Here is a 24328-nt window from a genome sequence, read left to right as displayed (position 1 = left end):
TGCTTATGCTAAATTGTATTACACAGGCAGCAGATTTACTATTCTCACCCATTTCCTTTTTCATTGGAGGGAGGTGAAAGCCAGATTCTTTTGCAAATGCTTTTCCTGCTTTTATTTGTATGGCAGCAACATCTTTTCCATTTTTAAACATCATGAGTAGATCAATTTGCACAGCCCAGTAATGGCTCACGGTCTTAAATGTCTTCATGTGGAATGTAGAATAATTTGAATGCTTTTTATTTTAGAAGCTAAGAGAAAATGCTTGTAAGGATAAGCACAGTTTATTTTACAGCAGTCTATATTAGATTCAGAAGAATTATGACAGATAAGAGACTGAAGATGGGAAAAGATGCCTTGCAGCACCCTGGGGTTCACTTTTGGGGTTGAGAGAAATAAAAGATTTGTATAATCCTGAGTTAGGATTAGGATTTTCAAGAAAGATGCTGTGCGGTTGATTCTAAAAGTTCAAAATGCATCAGATTCTGTGTGTATGTGTCTTTATGTCCTTATCATCAAAATGCTTTGTTTTGCAATATTTTGTTTGTGACGTGGCGTGCACAGCCTCTGTGTGGTTGCAGGGTTTTGTGTGGTAAAGTTTTGCAGGGCCCTGCTGTTGGTTTCCACTTGGGTTGCCTCTGAACGTGTCTGCATGTGCCTGGTCCATTAGTTAGTCCACAGATGGCCCGAAATAGCCGTCTAATGCAGTATTATTTAGCCAGACCTGCTGCTGGGAGCAACAACAGGCCTGTTTGCCCTCAACATGTGAAGCTAAAAGTCCATTTGGGCTTCGAAACATCAAGAGAGAAGATTTGCTATAAAGTCATTGTAATTTCTGGAGATTTTTTTTAATTCATAAGAATCATTAGAATAACATCACAACAAATCAGTGATCAAGCAGCATATAAATCTCATCATTAAACAGATAATATATGTATTTTTAATCAACAAATTGAATTGTGATCTTTATATTAATGATTTGTTTTTAAGTTTCATTAAAACATGCATTGTTTTGCTTAGTTAAAATATTTTTCTGATAAAAATTTTTTTTGTGTAACGTAGTTGTTTGTTATGTATTTAAAATCTGATGAACTGGTTTAGCTCAAGTTGAGTAAATCATTTGCTTTAAGCTATTTAAGCTCATTATTTTAATGAGGAGGTTTAATGTTAACGTGAGTAAAATACAGATTTGCTCGGTGTATTAACTAAATGGAACTTTTCAGCACTCTTTCAGTCTTTCAGCTAATCTGAAATGTTTATAAAGAATCAGATGCACACTCTAAGAAATAAAACGTTGAATTTAATTGATAAAGTTAAGGTAACTTTTTCCACATAACATTGTCAATTAAGTGCAAAACAATATTGTAGTTGAAATTAATTAAATCCAATGAAACATTACTACTTAAATCCCTAAAAATAACAATTGCAAGTATATTGAAAATAATAGTATTAATTATATTTAAAACCCATGTGTTTCATTTCTTAGAGTGAATAATTAACACTTTATATATTTTCTTTACAATCTGCTTGTTTGCAGTTTTCACTAAGGTTTTTATAAAAACTGTCATATTAATTATTCCTGATTTTGGAATCAGAATCAGGAAAAATTTGTTGTTTTGGGTGTTGCTCAATGGCACATTTACACAGTGGGGTTGTCAGGGATCAGTCTACCAAGCTTTCATTTTTTTGCAACCTGTATATAGTATTATGAATGAATACGAATACGTAATGAATACGTAAATACAAAATACTTTATTATTTTTAACTAATTAAATAGAATTTTACCTTTTTCTTCATATACACCAGAGCTTATTCATATAAATATTTTATGGCATATTTTGGTTTGATTTTGATTTATTTTTTTTACTTAAATGGCTTATAGTAAATGTTTCCCTCAAGCCATTACTGTTGGTTTTACTCAATTGTTTTATCATGAAAAAATAAGAGGAAATACCAGAAAGGAAAAAGAGAAATAAAGGGGTAGAGCTGGGAGAATGTATAATTTTGCAGGGGTTGTTATAGATGAGGGCAGTGTGCATTCTTATATCCCATCAGGCCTTTGTGATGTCATAAGCTGTGCACATTGAATAAAGAGATAAAAGGAAAAAGAAATGAGGCAAAAACTTACTTACTGATCCAATAATTGTTTCCCTGCAGACATTTGCAAAAATGTGTCATCATGTTTGGCAGTATCCTGCCTTGAAACAAGCAAACAAACAACAGTAGTCACATGACCTGGATAAGCTGATTTCTTGATGAATTTCACACAGTAATCTGTGTAGCTAATTTGCAGTCAGGTAATGTTAACTTTACGTGACCTCCATTTAACTGCACATTGCAGCAATTCATCTCCACTTTACAAATCAGTTGCTGGTGTATGCCTCAATTTACCGCTCGTGTTCAGCACCATCAGGGGACAGCGGCGGCTCCCTGGAAACAACTATGGGAGCTCCTAATAGCTTCATGTTCCATTTTACCTCCAAATTGTCATCGTCTGCAGGGGAAATGAATTTTTCGGGTCGCTGAAACCCTGAGAGCGGCAGCACACGGGGCCCCCAGGGACACCTATGCAGATGTTTTCATATTCATTTTGGCTCGTGGTGAGCTCTGTGACAAAACAAAAACAAATAAACAGCCTGTAAAACAGCAGGAGGAACAGCTTTCTGGGGAGATGAGGCAGAGTGAGGCAGAAAAACACACAGAAAGGTCTCTGTTGTCGTTCATTTCCATTGTGCTTCAAAATGAGAATGTGTCTGTGGAGTGGATCCATGGCCAAAAACGATCTCATTACATGTATCGATCTTCTGTTTACCCATTGCTGACAAAATAGACAGGATTCATAGATATTTTATGATGCAGGAGATAAGTTGTTATTAATACCCCAGCAGTAGTCACTGAATGGAAGAAAAACACTACATCTAATGGCTTTGTGCAATTTTTACTTTGGAAAAGCTGATAAAATGAGCAAAAACATAAATATATCAGTTATTTGAAAGAAAAAAAAATTCAGCATTAAGTGGAATATTTGTGAAACATCAGTGTCTAGATTGAGAAAATAATATAAAATTCAACTTTAGTTCAAATTTTGAATATTTAAATGTGAAATGTGATTATTTTGGGAATTGTGGCAATAGGTTTATACTGATCAATCAAATTAATGTTTATTTATTGATTATTGAGATAATTGAAATGAATTATTTTTATTTCTTTGTGTCAGAAAGGTCACCTGGCATAAAACTTGTGCCAAATCAACATGCAGATCCACCTCGGATCTGCTGTGTCGACCAAAAGTGAAAAGTGAAAAAGAAAACTGAAAAGAAGGTCTGTTGGATTTACATGATTTAAATATGTCCATCTGTTGCGCATGATCAGGTGTCCAAATAACGTAATTTTCTTACATATCTCAATAAGATACTCAATTAGATATGTAATAAATGTATCTTATTTGAACACCTTCTGATCACGTGCAACAGATGAACAAATTTAAACTGTTTTTTTTTTTTTTGTCAGTGCAGAAATAAGATAAAAGACAGAAAAACAGGAGTGAAAAAAAAAACAAAAAACAAGACAAGAACAAAAACAGCATTGGTTATATGGCATGTCGAATATACAGGGTGGTGCAAAGTCCCTAAAAGTAGTCACGAGTGTGTTTTTAGGGCTGGCTTTTAGGTGTAGCATGAAACAAACCAATCAGATTGTCGTCTGTCATCCTCTTTTACAAGCCGAGTTGCACCATAACGTGGTGCAGTGCTATCTCAACACCAGACTGAAGTGAGAGGTTTTCTGGCAATTTAATGTATCTGATGATATACCTGTTTGGAGACCGGCCACCAAAGCTCCCTGAGGTGAAGCACTAAGGTGAAGTCTTGTATTTTTCCATTCATGTTTACATTTATTTCATTGAGCTATTGTTTTCAATTCAGTTTCATTGTGTATATAAGTAGTGTATTCCTAAATCCACCAGCGTGAGGCATATCTGAATATTGTGCTCTATACACAGCAGTAAAACAATGTGCTTGACTTAAGACCAGGTTTTTGCTGTTTTATGCTGCATTCATGTTTCCTCTGCCTAACAGCGGTGTCCCATTGCTGATATTCCTTATATATTTAAGGATATGATTCCTTCTTTATGTTCTCTAATGCCATATACCAACACAGTGCAGAGTAGCTACCTAAACTCTGTAAGGGAGATAGAGTATCTCGTCAGTAGTTTTACATCCTCATTGAAGACAACTTTGGATGCTGTAGCTCCTCTGAAAAAGAGAGCTTTAAATCAGAAGTGTCTGACTCCGTGGTATAACTCACAAACTCGTAGCTTAAAGCAGATAACCCGTAAGTTGGAGAGGAAATGGCGTCTCACTAATTTAGAAGATCTTCACTTAGCCTGGAAAAAGAGTCTGTTGCTCTATAAAAAAAGCCCTCCGTAAAGCTAGGACATCTTTCTACTCATCACTAATTGAAGAAAATAAGAACAACCCCAGGTTTCTTTTCAGCACTGTAGCCAGGCTGACAAAGAGTCAGAGCTCTATTGAGCTGAGTATTCCATTAACTTTAACTAGTAATGACTTCATGACTTTCTTTGCTAACAAAATTTTAACTATTAGAGATAAAATTACTCATAACCATCCCAAAGATGTATCGTTATCTTTGGCTGCTTTCAGTGATGCCGGTATTTGGTTAGACTCTTTCTCTCCGATTGTTCTGTCTGAGTTATTCTCATTAGTTACTTCATCCAAACCATCAACATGTTTATTAGACCCCATTCCTACCAGGCTGCTCAAGGAAGCCCTACCATTATTTAATGCTTCGATCTTAAATATGATCAATCTATCTTTGTTAGTTGGCTATGTACCACAGGCTTTTAAGGTGGCAGTAATTAAACCATTACTTAAAAAGCCATCACTTGACCCAGCTATCTTAGCTAATTATAGGCCAATCTCCAACCTTCCTTTTCTCTCAAAAATTCTTGAAAGGGTAGTTGTAAAACAGCTAACTGATCATCTGCAGAGGAATGGTCTATTGAAGAGTTTCAGTCAGGTTTTAGAATTCATCATAGTACAGAAACAGCATTAGTGAAGGTTACAAATGATCTTCTTATGGCCTCGGACAGTGGACTCATCTCTGTGCTTGTTCTGTTAGACCTCAGTGCTGCTTTTGATACTGTTGACCATAAAATTTTATTACAGAGATTAGAGCATGCCATAGGTATTAAAGGCACTGCGCTGCGGTGGTTTGAATCATATTTGTCTAATAGATTACAATTTGTTCATGTAAATGGGGAATCTTCTTCACAGACTAAAGTTAATTATGGAGTTCCACAAGGTTCTGTGCTAGGACCAATTTTATTCACTTTATACATGCTTCCCTTAGGCAGTATTATTAGACGGTATTGCTTAAATTTTCATTGTTACGCAGATGATACCCAGCTTATCTATCCATGAAGCCAGAGGACACACACCAATTAGCTAAACTGCAGGATTGTCTTACAGACATAAAGACATGGATGACCTCTAATTTCCTGCTTTTAAACTCAGATAAAACTGAAGTTATTGTACTTGGCCCCACAAATCTTAGAAACATGGTGTCTAACCAGATCCTTACTCTGGATGGCATTACCCTGACCTCTAGTAATACTGTGAGAAATCTTGGAGTCATTTTTGATCAGGATATGTCATTCAAAGCGCATATTAAACAAATATGTAGGACTGCCTTTTTGCATTTACGCAATATCTCTAAAATCAGAAAGGTCTTGTCTCAGAGTGATGCTGAAAAACTAATTCATGCATTTATTTCCTCTAGGCTGGACTATTGTAATTCATTATTATCAGGTTGTCCTAAAAGTTCCCTAAAAAGCCTTCAGTTAATTCAAAATGCTGCAGCTAGAGTACTGACGGGGACTAGAAGGAGAGAGCATATCTCACCCATATTGGCCTCTCTTCATTGGCTTCCTGTTAATTCTAGAATAGAATTTAAATTCTTCTTCTTACTTATAAGGTTTTGAATAATCAGGTCCCATCTTATCTTAGGGACCTCGTAGTACCATATCACCCCAATAGAGCGCTTCGCTCTCAGACTGCAGGCTTACTTGTAGTTCCTAGGGTTTGTAAGAGTAGAATGGGAGGCAGAGCCTTCAGCTTTCAGGCTCCTCTCCTGTGGAACCAGCTCCCAATTCAGATCAGGGAGACAGACACCCTCTCTACTTTTAAGATTAGGCTTAAAACTTTCCTTTTTGCTAAAGCTTATAGTTAGGGCTGGATCAGGTGACCCTGAACCATCCCTTAGTTATGCTGCTATAGACGTAGACTGCTGGGGGGTTCCCATGATTCTCTTTTTGCTCTGTATGCACCACTCTGCATTTAATCATTAGTGATCGATCTCTGCTCCCCTCCACAGCATGTCTTTTTCCTGGTTCTCTCCCTCAGCCCCAACCAGTCCCAGCAGAAGACTGCCCCTCCCTGAGCCTGGTTCTGCTGGAGGTTTCTTCCTGTTAAAAGGGAGTTTTTCCTTCCCACTGTAGCCAAGTGCTTGCTCACAGGGGGTCGTTTTGACCGTTGGGGTTTTACATAATTATTGTATGGCCTTGCCTTACAATATAAAGCGCCTTGGGGCAACTGTTTGTTGTGATTTGGCGCTATATAAAAAAATTGATTGATTGATTGATTGATATTAGATTGTCTACATTTATAGGTAAAAAAAACCCAATCCCCTCAATTACAAACATACACTGAAAAAGTGTGTTGGATTCACATGATTTAAATACATTCATTGCTTGCACATGACCAGAATGTGTCCAGATAACACCGTTTCTCATGTGTGTAATTAAGAGACCTTAAGAAAATAATGTTATTTGGACACATACTGATCACATGGAAAGACGTGCATTTTTTTTCAGTGCAAAATGGGAACAACCAGATCTAACTGGTGCATATTGGGATTAACTTTGTGTAACAGTAGGTGAAAGTGGACAAAACACTCAGTCACGGGGGCTACTCTGTGAGAAGCTTCCTTCTGACCCTCCTCCACAACATGAAACCCATGAAAAGCATGTCGCGCTTATGATGTTAACAGAAACATGTTATTTATTGCATTATTTACCTTTTTGGAAAAATGTAGGGAAAAATGCAGAAGTAGCGTTTTGCGCATGCACGGTGCACACTCAGAAACAGTCATGTCATGGGAATCATAAATACTCAGGTGTATACGGCAAACATCGGTCACACTCGTATGTAAGAGAATATAAAATGGGAGGTTACATGAATTTTGCAGATTATTTTAATAAAGAGGGCCAAATTTCCTCAATTTTGAAATCAGGACAGAAATTGGAGATGATAATTTGCAACAGGAAACCGCCCTAAGAATAACAGCAAAGTGCCTCACAGATGAGTGCAAATGTATTTGCTGGTTTTAAAAATAACATGGGTGCTGGGTGTGAAAGTGTGACAGGTTAAAAATAGGGCCCTCTGATTCCCTCCCTCCCCATCAGATTCTTGTGATGTCATAAAGTGTGAATGTTACAGAAGAGATGAAAGGGATGTTACAGAATGTAAAGAAAGAAAGACATAAAAGTGGAAAATTTGAAGTTGCTCAGAATTGCCACCGAAATTTCAGCAGCTCTTGATTCATTGAATAACAAATGTAACCTCAAATTTAGTTTGAATTCACCCTCTGCTTTTTGTCATCTACATGAATAAGAACAAATATAGAAAGAAATATGTAACTTTTTCTTATTTGGTTGGCTGAGGTAACAACAGCATACATATGTCTAGAAGGCACACAGAGACCCCCAGGGGCGGATCCAGAAATTTTTGGTGGTGGTGGGGATGGGGCGTCTGATTCATCGTAGATGGGCAATATGCTGAGCAGATGGATAAAATGAAAATTAAATGGACTGCATTATAGTGCTTTTCCATCTGCAAAAGACGCTCAAAGTGGTTTACACATCAAAGCCTCACATTCACCCTGATGTCAGGGTGCTGCCATGCAAGGGGCCCACTACACACTGAGAGCAACTAGGGGATTAAGGACCTTGCCCAAAGGCCCTTAGTGATTTTCCGGTTAGGCTGGGATTTGAACTGAGGATCCTCAGGTCTCACGCCCAAAGCTTAACCACTACACCATTACCTCCCTTCATTTTTTCCCCCACATTTTGTTATGTTACAGATTCCAGTAATTCATGGAATGACATTGTAATATTGTCACTGATATTAAAATAATAATAATAATAATAATAATAATAATAATAATAATAATAATAATAATTCTTATACTGGTACTAAGTACCTTTTTCTATAGTGAATAATATCATAAAAGTAAGTCAAATTTACAAATTAAAATATTCATTTTTATTGTAAATTTTATCTTTCATAGCCAAAATTGAATTTTTAAGAGAATGGCCAGGAATCTCCAAAAACTCTTTAATCTGTAATAGTATCATGCAGATCACAGACGTTTGTCCGACTTCTATGGACAGATGATGTGTAAAATAATTGCATACTGTTGAGCACAGTAAAATACGTTCAGCTTTTTTTTTTCCGGAGGAAGATAATAACAAAGCAATTGTGGCAAACATTAGGTTATGAAACTTAAAACTTTCTCTTGTTTTGTTTTCTTTGCTTTTTTATTTTTTTTCCCTTTCTTTTCTTTTTTCTCCATATATTTTTCATCATATCCTTTCTATTTTTATTTATTTATTTATTTATTGGCTGGATCCATTCCTGGAGAGCGCACACCTCTGCCAACATCAAATATGTTTCATTTTTTGAGTTAAATGTTGCCGTGTGCCAGATATTCTTCTTCATCTAAGTTCAATATTATACTCTGTGCCACTTATTACCCAGAATTACCCAGAGCGTTATCTACCTGCTCACCAAATTTAAAACTGTTCATGACTTTTTGAGTTATCTTGCTAATGGTCAAACAAACAAACATTAGTGAAAAAAAATACCTTCTTGACAGAGGTAATAACATACCATAAGTACTAAAAATGCACAGATGTTTTCAGATGATATTTAAAGGAGTTATAGGTTGTTTTACGCTGCATGTTTCTTTACAAAGTACATTTTCAAACAGGGGGGAACATAAAGTACAATGTGTTGTTTGTCAAATGTATTTCATGCAGTTCTCTTTGATTTTATCTGTCGTGATATTGGGGAAAAAATAAACAAGCTATTTGCATGATGCTGAAATAACAGTTTTGTGAGTAGTCGACTAATTCCACTTCTATGTCCAACATTTATCACTGTTATGCTGCTTGTCATGATGTACTTTTCCCAAATGGAAGCTGTCTCAGAGTAATCCGTCTAATCGACAACAGAAAAGCAGTAAATGACAATAAAGTGCAGACTGTCTGCAGCCTTCAGACCTGCTTTATGTGATTAGCTGCTGAGCACCGGTGCCCGGCCGGCTGCTGTGCTCCAGATGTGGGACCTCACTGTATCTCCCTTTCCTTTAGGGGAGCAGGCAGAGGAGAGCCGAGCAGGAGAGGCCATGGGGGCGCCGGGGGCCACCGGATCCCTCTGTCCTCTCCCCAAGGGAGACATCGGCAGGGTCCCAGTCTGGAGCACTGTGGAGACATTAGCCAAATGCTATTACCCCGAGCTCGCTCACCTGCGAGACGGAAATGGCCTTCTTGCAGACTATCCTTTCCCAAAGGGGGCTTGCCCAGGTGAGTCACCCCACCGCCTCACCCGCCTCACACCTGCTCTTTGCTCTCAATCAATCAATAAAAATGCATATTAAACAGTGAAATGCTCCTGGATTTGTCAACATTAGCTGCTAAAAGCATAACTTCTGCTCTGATCTGTTTTTGCTTTGTTTTTTAACTGATCCTGCATGTTTCCTCTTTGAAGAATGTCCCCATATCACTTTCCTCTGGACTCAGCTTCTGCAGAGCCATGCACTGCTAAGGTTTCATAATCTGTCAGGGGACTTGTAGGATTGTAATCACATTTATCTTCTAGAATTGGCAGCTTCTGGGCCTCCTCCTAGACTCCCCAAACGCAGCAGCTTATGCCAGAGTTAAGACAAAATGGACAATCATTTGATGTAACCAAGGAGTGGAACCAAAATAGTGTTTAGAGCATCAGCATATGAAAACAAAACCCAAAGAAGAATTGATTTATCTTTGAGAGGCACTGATTGTTCTTGTTAGAAATGGAAGGAAAGGCAGCAGAGAGCTGATGTGTGCACCGTGTGCTCAACACACCATGATATAAATGCCCAAGGAAATATACACTGTTTGTTAAGAGGACAAAAGGTGTTTATTTTTAGTGTTTCCTTAACCTTGACTTTTAACCAAGCTACCCCAAAATCTAATCACTTCTAGATATCTACCTAAGTAATATTCCCGTTAGGTTTGAAGGAAATTTGTTTAGACTTTTCTTAGTTATCTTGCACACACACACACACACGCGAGCACACATACCCCATTGCAAACAGTACTGTGGTGTTGCCTGTTCACCATCACACAGGCTAATTAATAGCCTCAGTACACAGACTTAACCAGTAGGGGTGGAATAATAAACTAGCTACACAATTTACACCTATTGTAATTCAAAATGTGTCATGATACACCTATTGCAGGTCCATACATATCATGATACAACCATCTCAATTCAATACATATTACAATACATCCATTGCAATTTGATGCACATCACGATATGCAATTTGATACATATCATGATACACCCATTTCAATTCGATAATATCACAATACACCCATCATAATTTGATACATATTACGATACACCCATTGCAATTTGATACATATCACAATACACCCATCCATCTCAATTTAATACATATTACAATACATACATTGCAATTTGATGCACATCACAATATGCAATTTGATACATATCACAATACACCCATCTATCTCAATTTAATACATATTACAATACATCCATTGCAATTTGATACATATCATGATATGTAATTTGATACATATCATGATAGACCCATCTCAATTCGATAATATCACAATACACCCATCACAGTTTGATACATATTACAATACACCCATTGCAGTTTGATACATATCACAATACACCCATCTATCTCAGTTTAATACATATTACAATACACCCATTGCAGTTTGATACGTCATGATATGCAATTTGATACATATCACAATACAACCCATCCATCTTAAGTTAATACATATTACAATACATCCATTACAATTTCATACATATCCTGATACACCCATCTCAATTTGATAATATCACAATACACCCATTGCAGTTTGATACATATCATGATATACAATTTGATACATATCACAATACACCCATCTATCTCAATTGAATACATATTACAATACACCCATTGCAATTTGATGCACATCACGATATGCAATTTGATACATATCATGATACACCCATCTCAATTCGATAATATCACAATACACCCATTGCAGTTTGATACATATCATGATATGCAATTTGATACATATCACAATACACCCATCTATCTCAATTTAATACATATTACAATACATCCATTGCAATTTGATACATATCATGATATGCAATTTGATACATATCACAATACACCCATTGCAATTTGATACATATCATGATATGCAATTTGATACATATCATGATACACTCATCTCAATTCGATATCACAATACACCCATCACAGTTTGATACATATTACAATACACCCACTGCAGTTTGATACATATCATGATATGCAATTTGATACATATCACAATACACCCATCTATCTCAGTTTAATACATATTACAATACACCCATTGCAGTTTGATACATATCATGATATGCAATTTGATACATATCACAATACAACCCATCCATCTTAAGTTAATACTTATTACAATACATCCATTACAATTTCATACATATCCCGATACACCCATCTCAATTCGATAATATCACAATACACCCATTGCAGTTTGATACATATCATGATATGCAATTTGATACATATCACAATACACCCATCTATCTCAATTGAATACATATTACAATACACCCATTGCAATTTGATGCACATCACGATATGCAATTTGATACATATCATGATACACCCATCTCAATTCGATAATATCACAATACACCCATTGCAGTTTGATACATATCATGATATGCAATTTGATACATATCACAATACACCCATCTATCTCAATTTAATACATATTACAATACATCCATTGCAATTTGATACATATCATGATATGCAATTTGACACATATCACAATACACCCATTGCAATTTGATACATATCATGATATGCAATTTGATATATATCATGATACACTCATCTCAATTCGATAATATCACAATACACCCATCACAGTTTGATACATATTACAATACACCCACTGCAGTTTGATACATATCATGATATGCAATTTGATACATATCACAATACACCCATCTATCTCAGTTTAATACATATTACAATACATCCATTACAATTTCATACATATCCCGATACACCCATCTCAATTCGATAATATCACAAAACACCCATTGCAGTTTGATACATATCATGATATGCAATTTGATACATATCACAATACACCCATCTATCTCAATTGAATACATATTACAATACACCCATTGCAATTTGATGCACATCACGATATGCAATTTGGTACATATCATGATACACCCATCTCAATTCGATAATATCACAATACACCCATCACAATTTGATACATATTACGATACACCCATTGCAATTTGATACATATCACAATACACCCATCCATCTCAATTTAATACATATTACAATACATACATTGCAATTTGATGCACATCACAATATGCAATTTGATACATATCATGATACACCCATCTCAATTCGATAATATCACATTACACCCATTGCAGTTTGATACATATCATGATATGCAATTTGATACATATCACAATACACCCATCTATCTCAATTGAATACATATTACAATACACCCATTGCAATTTGATGCACATCAAGATATGCAATTTGATACATATCATGATACACCCATCTCAATTCGATAATATCACAATACACCCATCACAATTTGACACATATTACGATACACCCATTGCAATTTGATACATATCACAATACACCCATCCATCTCAATTTAATACATATTACAATACATACATTGCAATTTGATGCACATCACGATATGCAATTTGATACATATCATGATACACCCATCTCAATTCGATAATATCACATTACACCCATTGCAGTTTGATACATATCATGATATGCAATTTGATACATATCACAATACACCCATCTATCTCAATTTAATACATATTACAATACATCCATTGCAATTTGATACATATCATGATATGCAGTTTGATAAATATCACAATATACCCATTGCAATTTGATACATATCATGATACACTCATCTCAATTCGATAATATCACAATACACCCATCACAGTTTGATACATATTACAATACACCCACTGCAGTTTGATACATATCATGATATGCAATTTGATACATATCACAATACACCCATCTATCTCAGTTTAATACATATTACAATACACCCATTGCAGTTTGATACATATCATGATATGCAATTTGATACATATCACAATACAACCCATCCATCTTAAGTTAATACATATTACAATACATCCATTACAATTTCATACATATCCCGATACATCCATCTCAATTCGATACATATCACGATGTGCAATTTGATACATATCACAATGCAATTCAATACATATCACGATACACATTTTGATGCATATCATGATACACTCATCATAATTTGTTGCGTATCACCATACACCTATCACATTTAAATAAATATCACGATACACCAATTACAATTTGACAATATCATAATGCATAATTACATTACTGTTCACAATAATTGTGTAGAATGCAATCTGTGGTGAATACTGAAAATCAAATTATTCTTAAGAATAAATTTTAATCCTTTATGTTAATTGTTTCATATTTGTATGTTTTATATTTTATTTATGATTCTTGTTTCTTCAATGCAGTAGTTGACTTTTCATGTTATCATGAAACTCATCTGAAGAAAAATGATATGATTTGATACAGGTCCCATGGTACTATTATCACAATACGTGATATATCATTCTACCTCATGAACCACAAATGACACAGTTATGCCTTCGAAAATGCATCCTGATATGATCTTAATGCTAACTACAAAAGCAATGTTTGAATTTTGCAGTGATATTAAAAAAAAAAAAAAAACCCATAATAACATACACCACCTCTGTCCAAATGTGTATTTGTCTGGCACATCATACCATGGAGCACTAGATGACATTTTTGGGCAGTCATGATCTCTACACGCCAGTTTGTCGAGGTTACAGACTGTGACCTTCCAGCATGCATATCAAGTGAGAATAAGATTTACATTTAAAGAAACAGCTAGGTATGAGGACAAGACCACCAAGGTCAAGTGCAAGACCTGAAAGGGTTGAGTGTGAGTCGAGACCAAGACTTTTTTTTAAGTGGTTAAGAGAGAATCAAGACTGAGTCTATGGATGAGATGAGACCAGACTTAAAAAAAATCAAGTCTGTTTTCAAGACCATAATAATATTCAAAAGTGAAATTTCTGGTGGGTAGATAAGTTCAGAGTCTCTCTAGGATCAACCTGAACGTTGTATGAGGTCAACCCGCCCCCCAAAGTACACCAGAACTGGACAACATGTAAAAGTCTCGAAGGTAGATATTGAGTTGTTCTTGATGGCTCACAGAGTATGTTAATAGAATAATGATAATTACAAGAATTTTTAATTATTGTGCATACTTATTCCAGTCCAAGATTAGTCAAAACTGAGTAGAACTGCTTTTTCCAAGAGGAGACCAAATAAGTAAATAGGTGGTCTCGAAATCAAGACCAGATTTGAGTACTACAACAATAGAACCCAGATGCTGAACTTCACCAAAATTACAGATTCCCCTTTTGATGAGATGAAACACTCCACTCAAGTTTCGTGAAGACCAGGTGAAAAGCTTTTAAACCTTCATGAGAACAGAGAAAAGGTCCATGCTGCTGCAACAACAGAATTTGATCCATAATCCCAGCTCCAAAATGTCATTGGTTCCTTTTCTTGATAAGAGGTTTTGTGTATCTGTTGGCTCATACCACCATTTACTTTAACAGATCAATTTCTAATGCGATTTTTCATCATTTTCCTTCTGATTTCAGCTGCTCTTTCGCCTTTCTCTGTGACCCGTCGTATCGGCCATCCTTACCAAAACCGAACGCCACCGAAGAGGAAAAAGCCTCGCACGTCCTTCAGCCGGGTGCAGATCTGCGAACTGGAGAAACGTTTTCACCGGCAGAAATACCTGGCATCGGCTGAGCGAGCTACGCTGGCCAAGGCCCTGAAGATGACAGATGCACAAGTCAAGACCTGGTTCCAGAACAGACGAACAAAATGGCGGTAAGATCACAGTGGATCACCAAAGCTGCATTTTTTTTATGGTAAATTCATGCAAACAGACCCTGCACAGACTGCAACCGTAATATCCATCCAGCTTCTAAACCCACTTATTCCAGTAAAGTGCCATGGGGGGAGTGTGTGTGTGTGTTTGTGTGGGGGCAGAGCCTATCTCAGCAGTCAGTGGGCAAGAGGCATGGTACACCTTGAATAGGTCCCCAGGTTCCAATTCACCTAACCTGCATGTGTTTGAGGGATCCCAAGCAAATGCGAGGAGAACATGCAAACCTGGATCTTTACATTCCAGAACCATCCAGCAGGTGTCAGTGTTGAGCAGGTACCAGCACAGCATGACTCCAGAATGAATTTTGAAACATGATGGTGTTTCAAAATTCCAGTAAATTTATCATTTGTTGTGTATTTGTTAGTACTTAGCAACGGAGTGGACATCATGTTTCTTGGCGCTGTTGCTAGCTTAAATTGTTAGATCACGTGAAGGCGGACACTCCATCCAGCAGGTGGCAGAATATCTCTACAGGATATAACAGACTAAAAAAGCAGCTTTTTCAGTTGATCTAGTGCATTAAAGTGTACAAGATTTTTATGTTTGTCATCATTATATGCCCATTTTAACACACACACACACGCACGCACACACACACACACACACACACACACACACACACACACACACACACACACACACACACATATTTCTGTATATATATTTACACAGAAATCTCAAGTGCTTTAATGTGTATTAAGTGTAAAAATGAAGTCTAAAAAAATATGCAATAGCTAAAATCATAAAGGTGGTTCCTCCGCTTTAATAAGATTTTGAAATATGCGTGCTGTTGGCTTAACGAGGGGCAGGGCCTGATAATTAGATTCCATCCTCGTTTACTTCCAAATGGCTATAAAGCAGAGTTAGAATGAAGTGAGTGAGTGCGTTTTTCTGTCTATGGTCGATGCCTCGCGCGAGCATTTCAGTATTGCTTTGAACAGCATCTTTCTAAAAGGCCTTTCAGGAGTCTCGAGTAATTGTGCTTGGTCAAGCGAACTGGCCTCGACTGGAAGCTACGCTAAGCAAAATAGGTGTTGTGTTGTAGGACACTTTGAATGCTTCAGCCAGAAGAGTGTGTGTGTGTGTGTGTGTGTGTGTGTGTGTGTGTGTGTGTGTGTGTGTGTGTGTGTGTGTGTGTGTGTGTGGTGGGGGGGGGTCCACTTGTGCTTAAAGCAAAAAACGTTTCAGCGCTGACATTTTGACTGCTGTCGATTCATGGCTCGATTAAGAAAGACTGCAAAGAGCTGCTGCTCTGACTGTAAATCGTGTCCGTTTAATGGGTAAAAAACAAAAGCAACCAAAATCTGTGGGAATAAAAGTGAGGAAAATGTGTGGGAATAAATGTGCTCAAACTGTGATGCTTCTGCACTTCTTTACTCTGTCTTTCTTTGAAACAGAAAGTGGGAAATTGAAAAATGTGTGTCATTTGTACCCTTAAAGTTAGAAAGTGCTGCTGTAGAGTGTAAAAGTTGACCTCAGTGGGATAACTTTGTATCAAATCGCTTGCAATGTGAGGGGACACCAGCTCTGACATTTTGTGCCATGTGGTGCGTTTCACTGGGTGTGATCCAGCACACATACATACCTCAGTTTTGAGGTCCTCAGCAGCTGGAGAAGGCCAGGTGGACACAGGTTATAACCTTAGACTATTACTTTCTGGTGGTAGAGATGGACTGGCTGTCTGTCTGAGTCATTTCCATACAGGATCCAGGGTGGTTCCTTGGTGTAGTGGATGTGGTGGCATGTACCACCAAGGAAAGCTTCCAAACCTGTCTACACATTCTCACTGCCAACTTTTCACATACTTACTCTTAGTCAGTGCCCCTTTGCATCAATGTGACACATGGGCAGTAGTGGGCACAGCTAACCAACAAGTTAGCTTTGATAACTGCTAATCCGCTAACTGAAAAGTTAACTTTTATACCGCTAAACTGATAAACCGCTAAAGCTAACCGCTAACTTTTAGTATTGACTCCGGTACACTGGCACCTACTGACAGGCCAGTTTTGAGTTTAAGCACCGCCAACACTTTTGAGTAAAATCAAAGGTGATCACAAACCCAACACAAACAATGAGTCAGAGCTTCTGTATTTGTGCGCCCTGCCTACTGCTGTAAGGGAATGTCATTTACTTTCAACATGAAACAGCACAGACGTGTGGCAGAAGACATCAAAAGCAAGGCAGTTTTCACTTATGGTTTGATTTATAAAGAAAATTAATTCCGGACAGTTTATCGACATTAACGTCAACTTTGTAATTAAGGTAATGCGCTAAATCTGAAGGTTTGAGCATTAACACACACAGATGCCAAAAGGCATTATGGTAAAATGAGCCTCCTCTCATCACTGGTTGGTTGGTTTATTTATTTGTAAAAACCAACACACAAGTTACTGTAACGTGTGTGTTTTGTTTTTTACAAAAAAAATGTGTATTTGTAAATATGTCATTTTTTTCATGTTTAACAAATAAAGGCATTTGCAAAACTGAAAATTCTGTTTGTTAAGTGTGTGCTTCTGCATCTACTGGATAGCAGTGTGAATATCTATGTTTGGATGGTTGTGGGGTACAAGAGAACTCAACCCGCTGTAAACGTGGCACCAGGTGTGAACTGGGACCAAGGCTAACCATACTCCTAACCCCTACCCCTATCTCTATCCATATCCCTTTCCCTATCCCTATCCTTAACGCCAACCCTAACCTTAACCCTAACCCTAAACCTACCCCTATCCCTGTTCCTATCCCTAACCCTACCCTTAACTCTACCCTTACCCCAATCCTAAACCTACCCCTATCCCTACCCTTAACTGTAACCTACCCTTACCCCTAACCTTAACTCAGTCCTAGTTGTCCCAGGTGCCAAACTCTGTTGTTACCTGGTTATGATCATGGTTAAGGTTAGGGTTTCCCCATATATTACTAAATGACTCCAAGGGGCTGCTCAACTCGTCACATGTTGACACTCAGCCAAAAAACCATTTTGCTTCAAAATGTGAGTGAAAATGTGTTGAAACATTTCACAAAATTGTTGAAGTTAATTCTTCAAACACCACGCACTTCCAAATATTCTTATGGCTTTGGCTGAAGCCAGTCAAAATGAACACACGTTTCGTCACCCCGACGAGATAGAAATGAAAATGGGCAACAAATTCAACAACTAAATGACATGTCGCGAGTAACGGGGATTGTCTTAACTCGTTTTTCTGATTTTCTAGTTTTATTCAGATTTATGCCATTTCCCTATAGTGTGCACCTGATAGGATGAGCATGAGGGATGTCTTTGCGTGACAGCTACGCTAGTAACAAGAGGATGATCAAATCAACAGCCTGCAAATCAGATTATGATAATGTTGTTAACAATAATGTGTGGCTAATGGATGGAGGTTGATGTGCATGAAAGTGTGTTTTCGAGGCCTGTTTGTGCTTGTGACATCTCGATGCCGTATACACACTCCTGGTTTATTGTTGATTTGGATGGTGATTCTTCATTTATTGTGCTGTGTGATATTAATGGCACATTTCAAAAAGACACTTGTGTCTCGTTTCATTGTTCTTGGAAGATTTTCTGGCTGGAAGAAAGAAAAAATTGCCAAATGCAGTGGAGCAGCCAGCATTTATGCTGGGATCATCTTTCAGAGCTTCACTGCACAATGATGCTGCTCATTTGTAAAATAGTGTTTCAGTTTGGCTGTTATATTTAGTTACTCGTGCTACCTCAAAGCTTATGTTTCCACCAGAGCTTGTCGATTTTTATGTTTTTCAATAACTCATGAAGAGATGACATTGAAATTTGGTGGAGGGACGAAAATGCGCCAATATTGAGATTCTGATCCAGAATCATGACTTGGGACATTAGTTACTATTTTATGGTGCAAATGGTCCCAAATATAAACAGGCATTATGCTTGCATACCCACTATGCAAGTGTAATTTGTGTACAACTAACACCATTGTAGTTTTCATGCCCAGTATCCATGTAGTGTAAATAGCAAGTATAACTGCACTCTTACGTATACCAGTGGGTGTGTTGGCCTTCAAATGGGATTTTGGTCAAGTACTGTGTGGATGGATCACAATCATGAGGAAGCAATTACACCACTGACCAGCAAAAATCTAATCTGAAGTTCAGCACAAAGTTGTGGCATTTATATGAAGTAACTGAAGTGTATGAAGTGACTGAAATAAAAGTAAACATTAAAGTAAAAAACAAAATTTCATCTCAGTGCTTCACCTTTGTGAGCTTTGGTGGTTGGTCTTTGCTGACGCTCTGAGACACGTCGGCACAGATCTGGTATTTCATTTTAGTCCGCTTTCTAAGGGCCCAGTCCCACTGGCGTTTAGGAGGATTTGCGTATGGATTGCGCACAAAATTGGTTCATTTTCACTTACCATCCGCAATATCTGTGAAACATGCTTGTATGAGTCGGCCGACACCCGCACACGTCCGTAATTATCTGCAGAGGCACGTTTTTCCGTTGCCAGGATTTTTGAGCTGCACAAAATTTTGGCTGCGGATGACATCTGCCTTACATACTCCATACATACTCAATCTATTCGCGGTATATCCACCGTCATGTGCTTATATCCACAACTGACAGGGATTTGCAGCTTGGCAGCAGACTGGGACAGTGTGTAAAATGGATATTTTGCGTGCCCATCATGTCCACATCACGAACTAAAATAAGTTGTAGAGACTGCATACAGATTGGCCACAAATAAAGCATTTTTATTACGTCTGCTTTGCATCTGATTTGCGGCAGATGCAAATCAGATGTGCAGTGTTCACAGCTGGACGCCGTTTTTTGTTCTACCGGCTGCCACACACTCTTCGCTGGATGCTGCTTATATAAAATAATTATTTTGTGGAGGAGTAATCATTTTATTCTGCAAATTGGCTGTTGAAAACGGCTCTGATCACCTCCTGAATCACAGAGGAAGCTGCAGCTGGGCTAACAAGCTGCAGAAAGCATTTTGAGCCGTCTAAAAGGGTGATTATTTGACTTGTTTACATTGTCAAGGCTTGATAAAACAGTTGCGTGTTTTTTCCTTCTTGTCTGCAGCTGTTACAGTATTTATTTCTATGTTTATAACAGATTTACCTTCTTGTTATAATCGTTCAGACGAGCTGCGCTCTGATGTGATCTGCTGACGTCACCACTCGCCCTGTTCACTGCTTGTTTACTCCAGTCAACTTCTCCAAGTCCAGCAAATGCTCCAGAGGCTGTATTGTTGGTGTGAATAGTGATGCCGATGGCCCGAGTGCGCTTCTTTTATGACCGCAGTGCAGATGCCGTGCACGATGCATTCATAATACACCTGTAATACTGCCGTGATAATCGCAGTGCTTCTGATCTGTTTCCTCACTACATGCATTATACAACCGTGATTGTTCATCATATATTCGCTATATATTATTAATATATCCATAATTCATACTGGGACATTTGTCATTTTTGTCCATTTTTGTTGTGGATGACAATGAACGCCCGTACTTTGTATACTCACTTCATGCGCAATTAATCCTCTCACCAGTGGCACCGGGCCCTAAGCATCTTTTTCCTTCCCACTGTCGCCAAGTGCTTGCTCACAGGGGGTCGTTTTGACCGTTGGGGTTTTTCTGTAATTATTGTATGGCTTTTGCCTTAAAGCGCCTTGGGGCAACTGTTTGTTGTGATTTGGCGCTATATAAATAAAATTGATTTGATTTGATCTTGCGGTACAGCAGCAGTGGATAGAGGCGTTAGGGTCCTGTTGCTACCAGTTTTACTGAATGGTTGTGAGATTTGGATGCTAACCACTGGCATAAGGTGATGACTGGATGTCTTTGGTACCAGGTACCTTCAGAGGATCATTGAGTACTACTGCAATGACTTTATGTAAAATGAGCAGTTACTTGGTGGGTTTCTTTATGCATGATCCAGCACATAGATGTCTGAGTGTTGAGGACCCCAGTTGCTGGAGAAGGTCAAGGGGACACCCATACTTCACCTGGTGTTGGTAGATAGATGCTTACTTTTGAGAGGTGGTGATGGACCCAAGATTTTTCCGTGGTGTCATGGAGGTTTGAAAATGTGACACCAGTGCATGCTCCCAACATGTCTCGACTTGCAATGTAGGATAAGAGATGATGCTCCAGTTACTTTATTTCACATTATTTCCCAAACACACCCATGAATAATTAAGAAAACAAACCCAACCCAACCAGATTACACATCCTCTAAATAGAAAAGTGGATTTGGACACATCCCAAATATATGCTCCATGTCGTAGACTGTCACAATAAGGAATGTTCTTAAAGTTCCAGTATTCCAGACCTTTCTCCCCCCTAAACTCATGGGTCTTGGGTGGTTGGACCTATCGCCAGGACCAGGCATTGTTTAAGGTGTCTTATGGTTACACTGCCTAGAGTAATTCAAGTATTTAGTATAAAAGCTAGAATATTTCTAAGTATCTACCTTTTCATGCATGATTTTTTTTTAGTACTGCAGATTTTTTTTAGGTATTGTCACAAATCCAGTGACTGTAGTTTGGAGAAGAGATGTACATCTGAATACTCTTCTAATTTCATAATATAGACCCTCCTGTTTGAGCCATATTCAGATTTAATGTTTACTTACAGATCCATCTAAAAAAATTAGAATATCATAGAAAAAGTTTGATTTCTGTTATGTTAGAGTGTATTTAAAAATGCTTGAAACATCTTATGAGTCTAGGATAAACAAAGTTTTCACTTTCTGAAATACCTGGCAAAAAATATTGAACTTTTTCATGATATTCAAATTTTTGAGATACACATGTATTTCATCAGCTTGGACTTTGGGATGAAACTCTACATCCTCATGAAAAGGATACTTTAGTCATTTTCAGGATTTTGTATTAGTTTTGATCCATTTTTCATTGTTAGTGTCTCCTGTGCATCTTGAGACTAAGGAATAATGTGAGTACGTTTCAACAGAGATCTGGAAGAATTCAAGAATAGTTGACTGGATGGCGGATGCTAAATATTCATAATTTTATTCCAGTTTACAGCAATCCGTGTCAAGCAGTGCTGATGAAAATTCACTAAAATGTAAGTGTGATCACAGGGGGAAAAAGTGTTTCAGACAAAGGACCACCAATAAAAAAATGTGGACCACCTGCCTCCACAAATATTAAAAAACAATAGGTCAGCTTACCACTCCAACAGTACATTACTATCATTAGTCTTTGGAGGTATTTTTTTAGGCCAGAAGAGAAACATTTTTAAGTTGCTCATGGACCATCAGTAGTCCACCAGCGGTCTGCGGACCACACTTTGAGAAAGGCTGATCTAGAGAAATGATGAATTCTCCACATTAAATTTTTAACCATAACCCCAAATGTTCCTGTAATATAAATGGTGATTCCCCTGGATTGGTATTTGTACCACAACAGGCGGCTCAGTGGATAAGAGGCTGGTCTGTCAATATGTAGACCTGGGTTTGAATCCTGCCCATGCTACCTGTCTGTGTCCTTGGATAAGACATTTAATCTTCATTTGTCTTAGCCCACCTAGCTGTAAAAAACTGATACCAGCCTCGGCTGGAGAAGTAAATGTGAGGCATTACTGTAAAGCGCTTTGAGCATCTGCTAGATGGAAAAGCGCTACAGGAACATTTTCCTTCTTCTTCCCCTGTAACGTGCAGGAACAAATAGATGAGTCCTTGAGCCACACCTACCGCCACCGTTACTGGCTTTTAATAATTTGGCCTGAGTTGTGATTGCCATGTTTAACTAGTGATATAGCAAATTGACGTCATTCATCATGAGGATGTCAGAGTTTGCTCCCTTGAGTAGAAAATTAAACAAACAGAAAAATACCACCGTGATAAAATCTGTACACGTCACAGTTTAGACTGAAAATTAAATGACTTTGTACATAAAAAAAAAAAAAAGAAAAAAAAAGAGCCCTCATATTTGAATGAGTGGTGCTTGAAATTCAGATTATGTCAGTTCAGCTTGTTTCACTAAAACCTCAACTTATTCTTCCCTCTGCTGCTTTTCTCTTCTCGGGTCACACTCAATAATCCTGTCGACTTTTCATCTGATCATTAAAAATTCAGTCACCTGGTGTTGGTCAGCGTCCAACACAAATACAGTGTGTGTTCCACTAAAAGGGCGTTATCGTTTTCCAACAGGTCCGTGTGTGCACACATTCTATCAGCGCTCACTGACACACTATACAGGATGCATGTGATTGTTAACACATGCTGAGCTGAACAGAAAGGCAGCAGATGTAGCCGTGCACCTTGAGGCGGAACATGCATGGTGAGCCCTTCCCCTCTTGTTTTTTGTCATGTTCCCTTGCCAGCACCTGTCACTCATCTGGATCTGCTCTCATCTTGCCTGAAGCTGTAGGAATTGGCACAGGTGTTAAATAAACATTGAAAAAAATGCAGCCAATTTGAAAGAAAACTGGTCTTTTTAACTGCTTTTCTTTGCAGCTTTTTTATTTGTTTATTTACTTGATATATTAAAAAAAACAAGAAAATGGTTTTTAATATGAAAGACTGTTACAGAAATTCCACTGGTAATGTATATACTAGTGCGTTGCCTGCGGGGATCCACAGGCTCTAGATTGGGTAGTGGTTATAAAATAGGTAGCTGACATTTTTCAAGGGTGGTGATAAATTGTGCAAAATTTCTATCATGAGTTGGAATGTGTGTGTGAATCCAGGATGTTTCAGCAACCTTACCTTTTTAGAAGAAGAACTCAGCTCTTTTTTCCTGTCAATTGTGTATTTTTTAATGTTAATTTACTGTCTTAATGTATTTATAAATTGTTTAGGTTCTTGTTATCATATACACACTATTATTATTA

At 37.7% G+C, this 24328-nt stretch overlaps 1 protein-coding gene across 3 annotated transcripts in view; it reads left to right on the top strand.

Moving 5' to 3' along the window:
• The window catches only part of tlx2 (T cell leukemia homeobox 2), a 32825-nt gene that overhangs the window by 4355 nt on the left and 4142 nt on the right, over window positions 1-24328 (top strand). For 2 of the 3 annotated variants that reach the window (XM_034182161.1, XM_034182160.1), the window contains exons 2-3: window positions 9449-9661; window positions 15195-15432. In XM_034182161.1, coding sequence (XP_034038052.1) covers window positions 9449-9661; window positions 15195-15432 — 451 coding nt within the window. The remainder of the gene's footprint in view (window positions 1-9448; window positions 9662-15194; window positions 15433-24328) is intronic. The other variant, XM_034182163.1, reaches the window with a different exon arrangement.

This window comes from Thalassophryne amazonica, chromosome 11, assembly GCF_902500255.1.
Source record: "Thalassophryne amazonica chromosome 11, fThaAma1.1, whole genome shotgun sequence".
Classification (NCBI taxonomy): domain Eukaryota; kingdom Metazoa; phylum Chordata; class Actinopteri; order Batrachoidiformes; family Batrachoididae; genus Thalassophryne; species Thalassophryne amazonica.
This window is presented reverse-complemented; position numbering and strand designations above follow the sequence as displayed.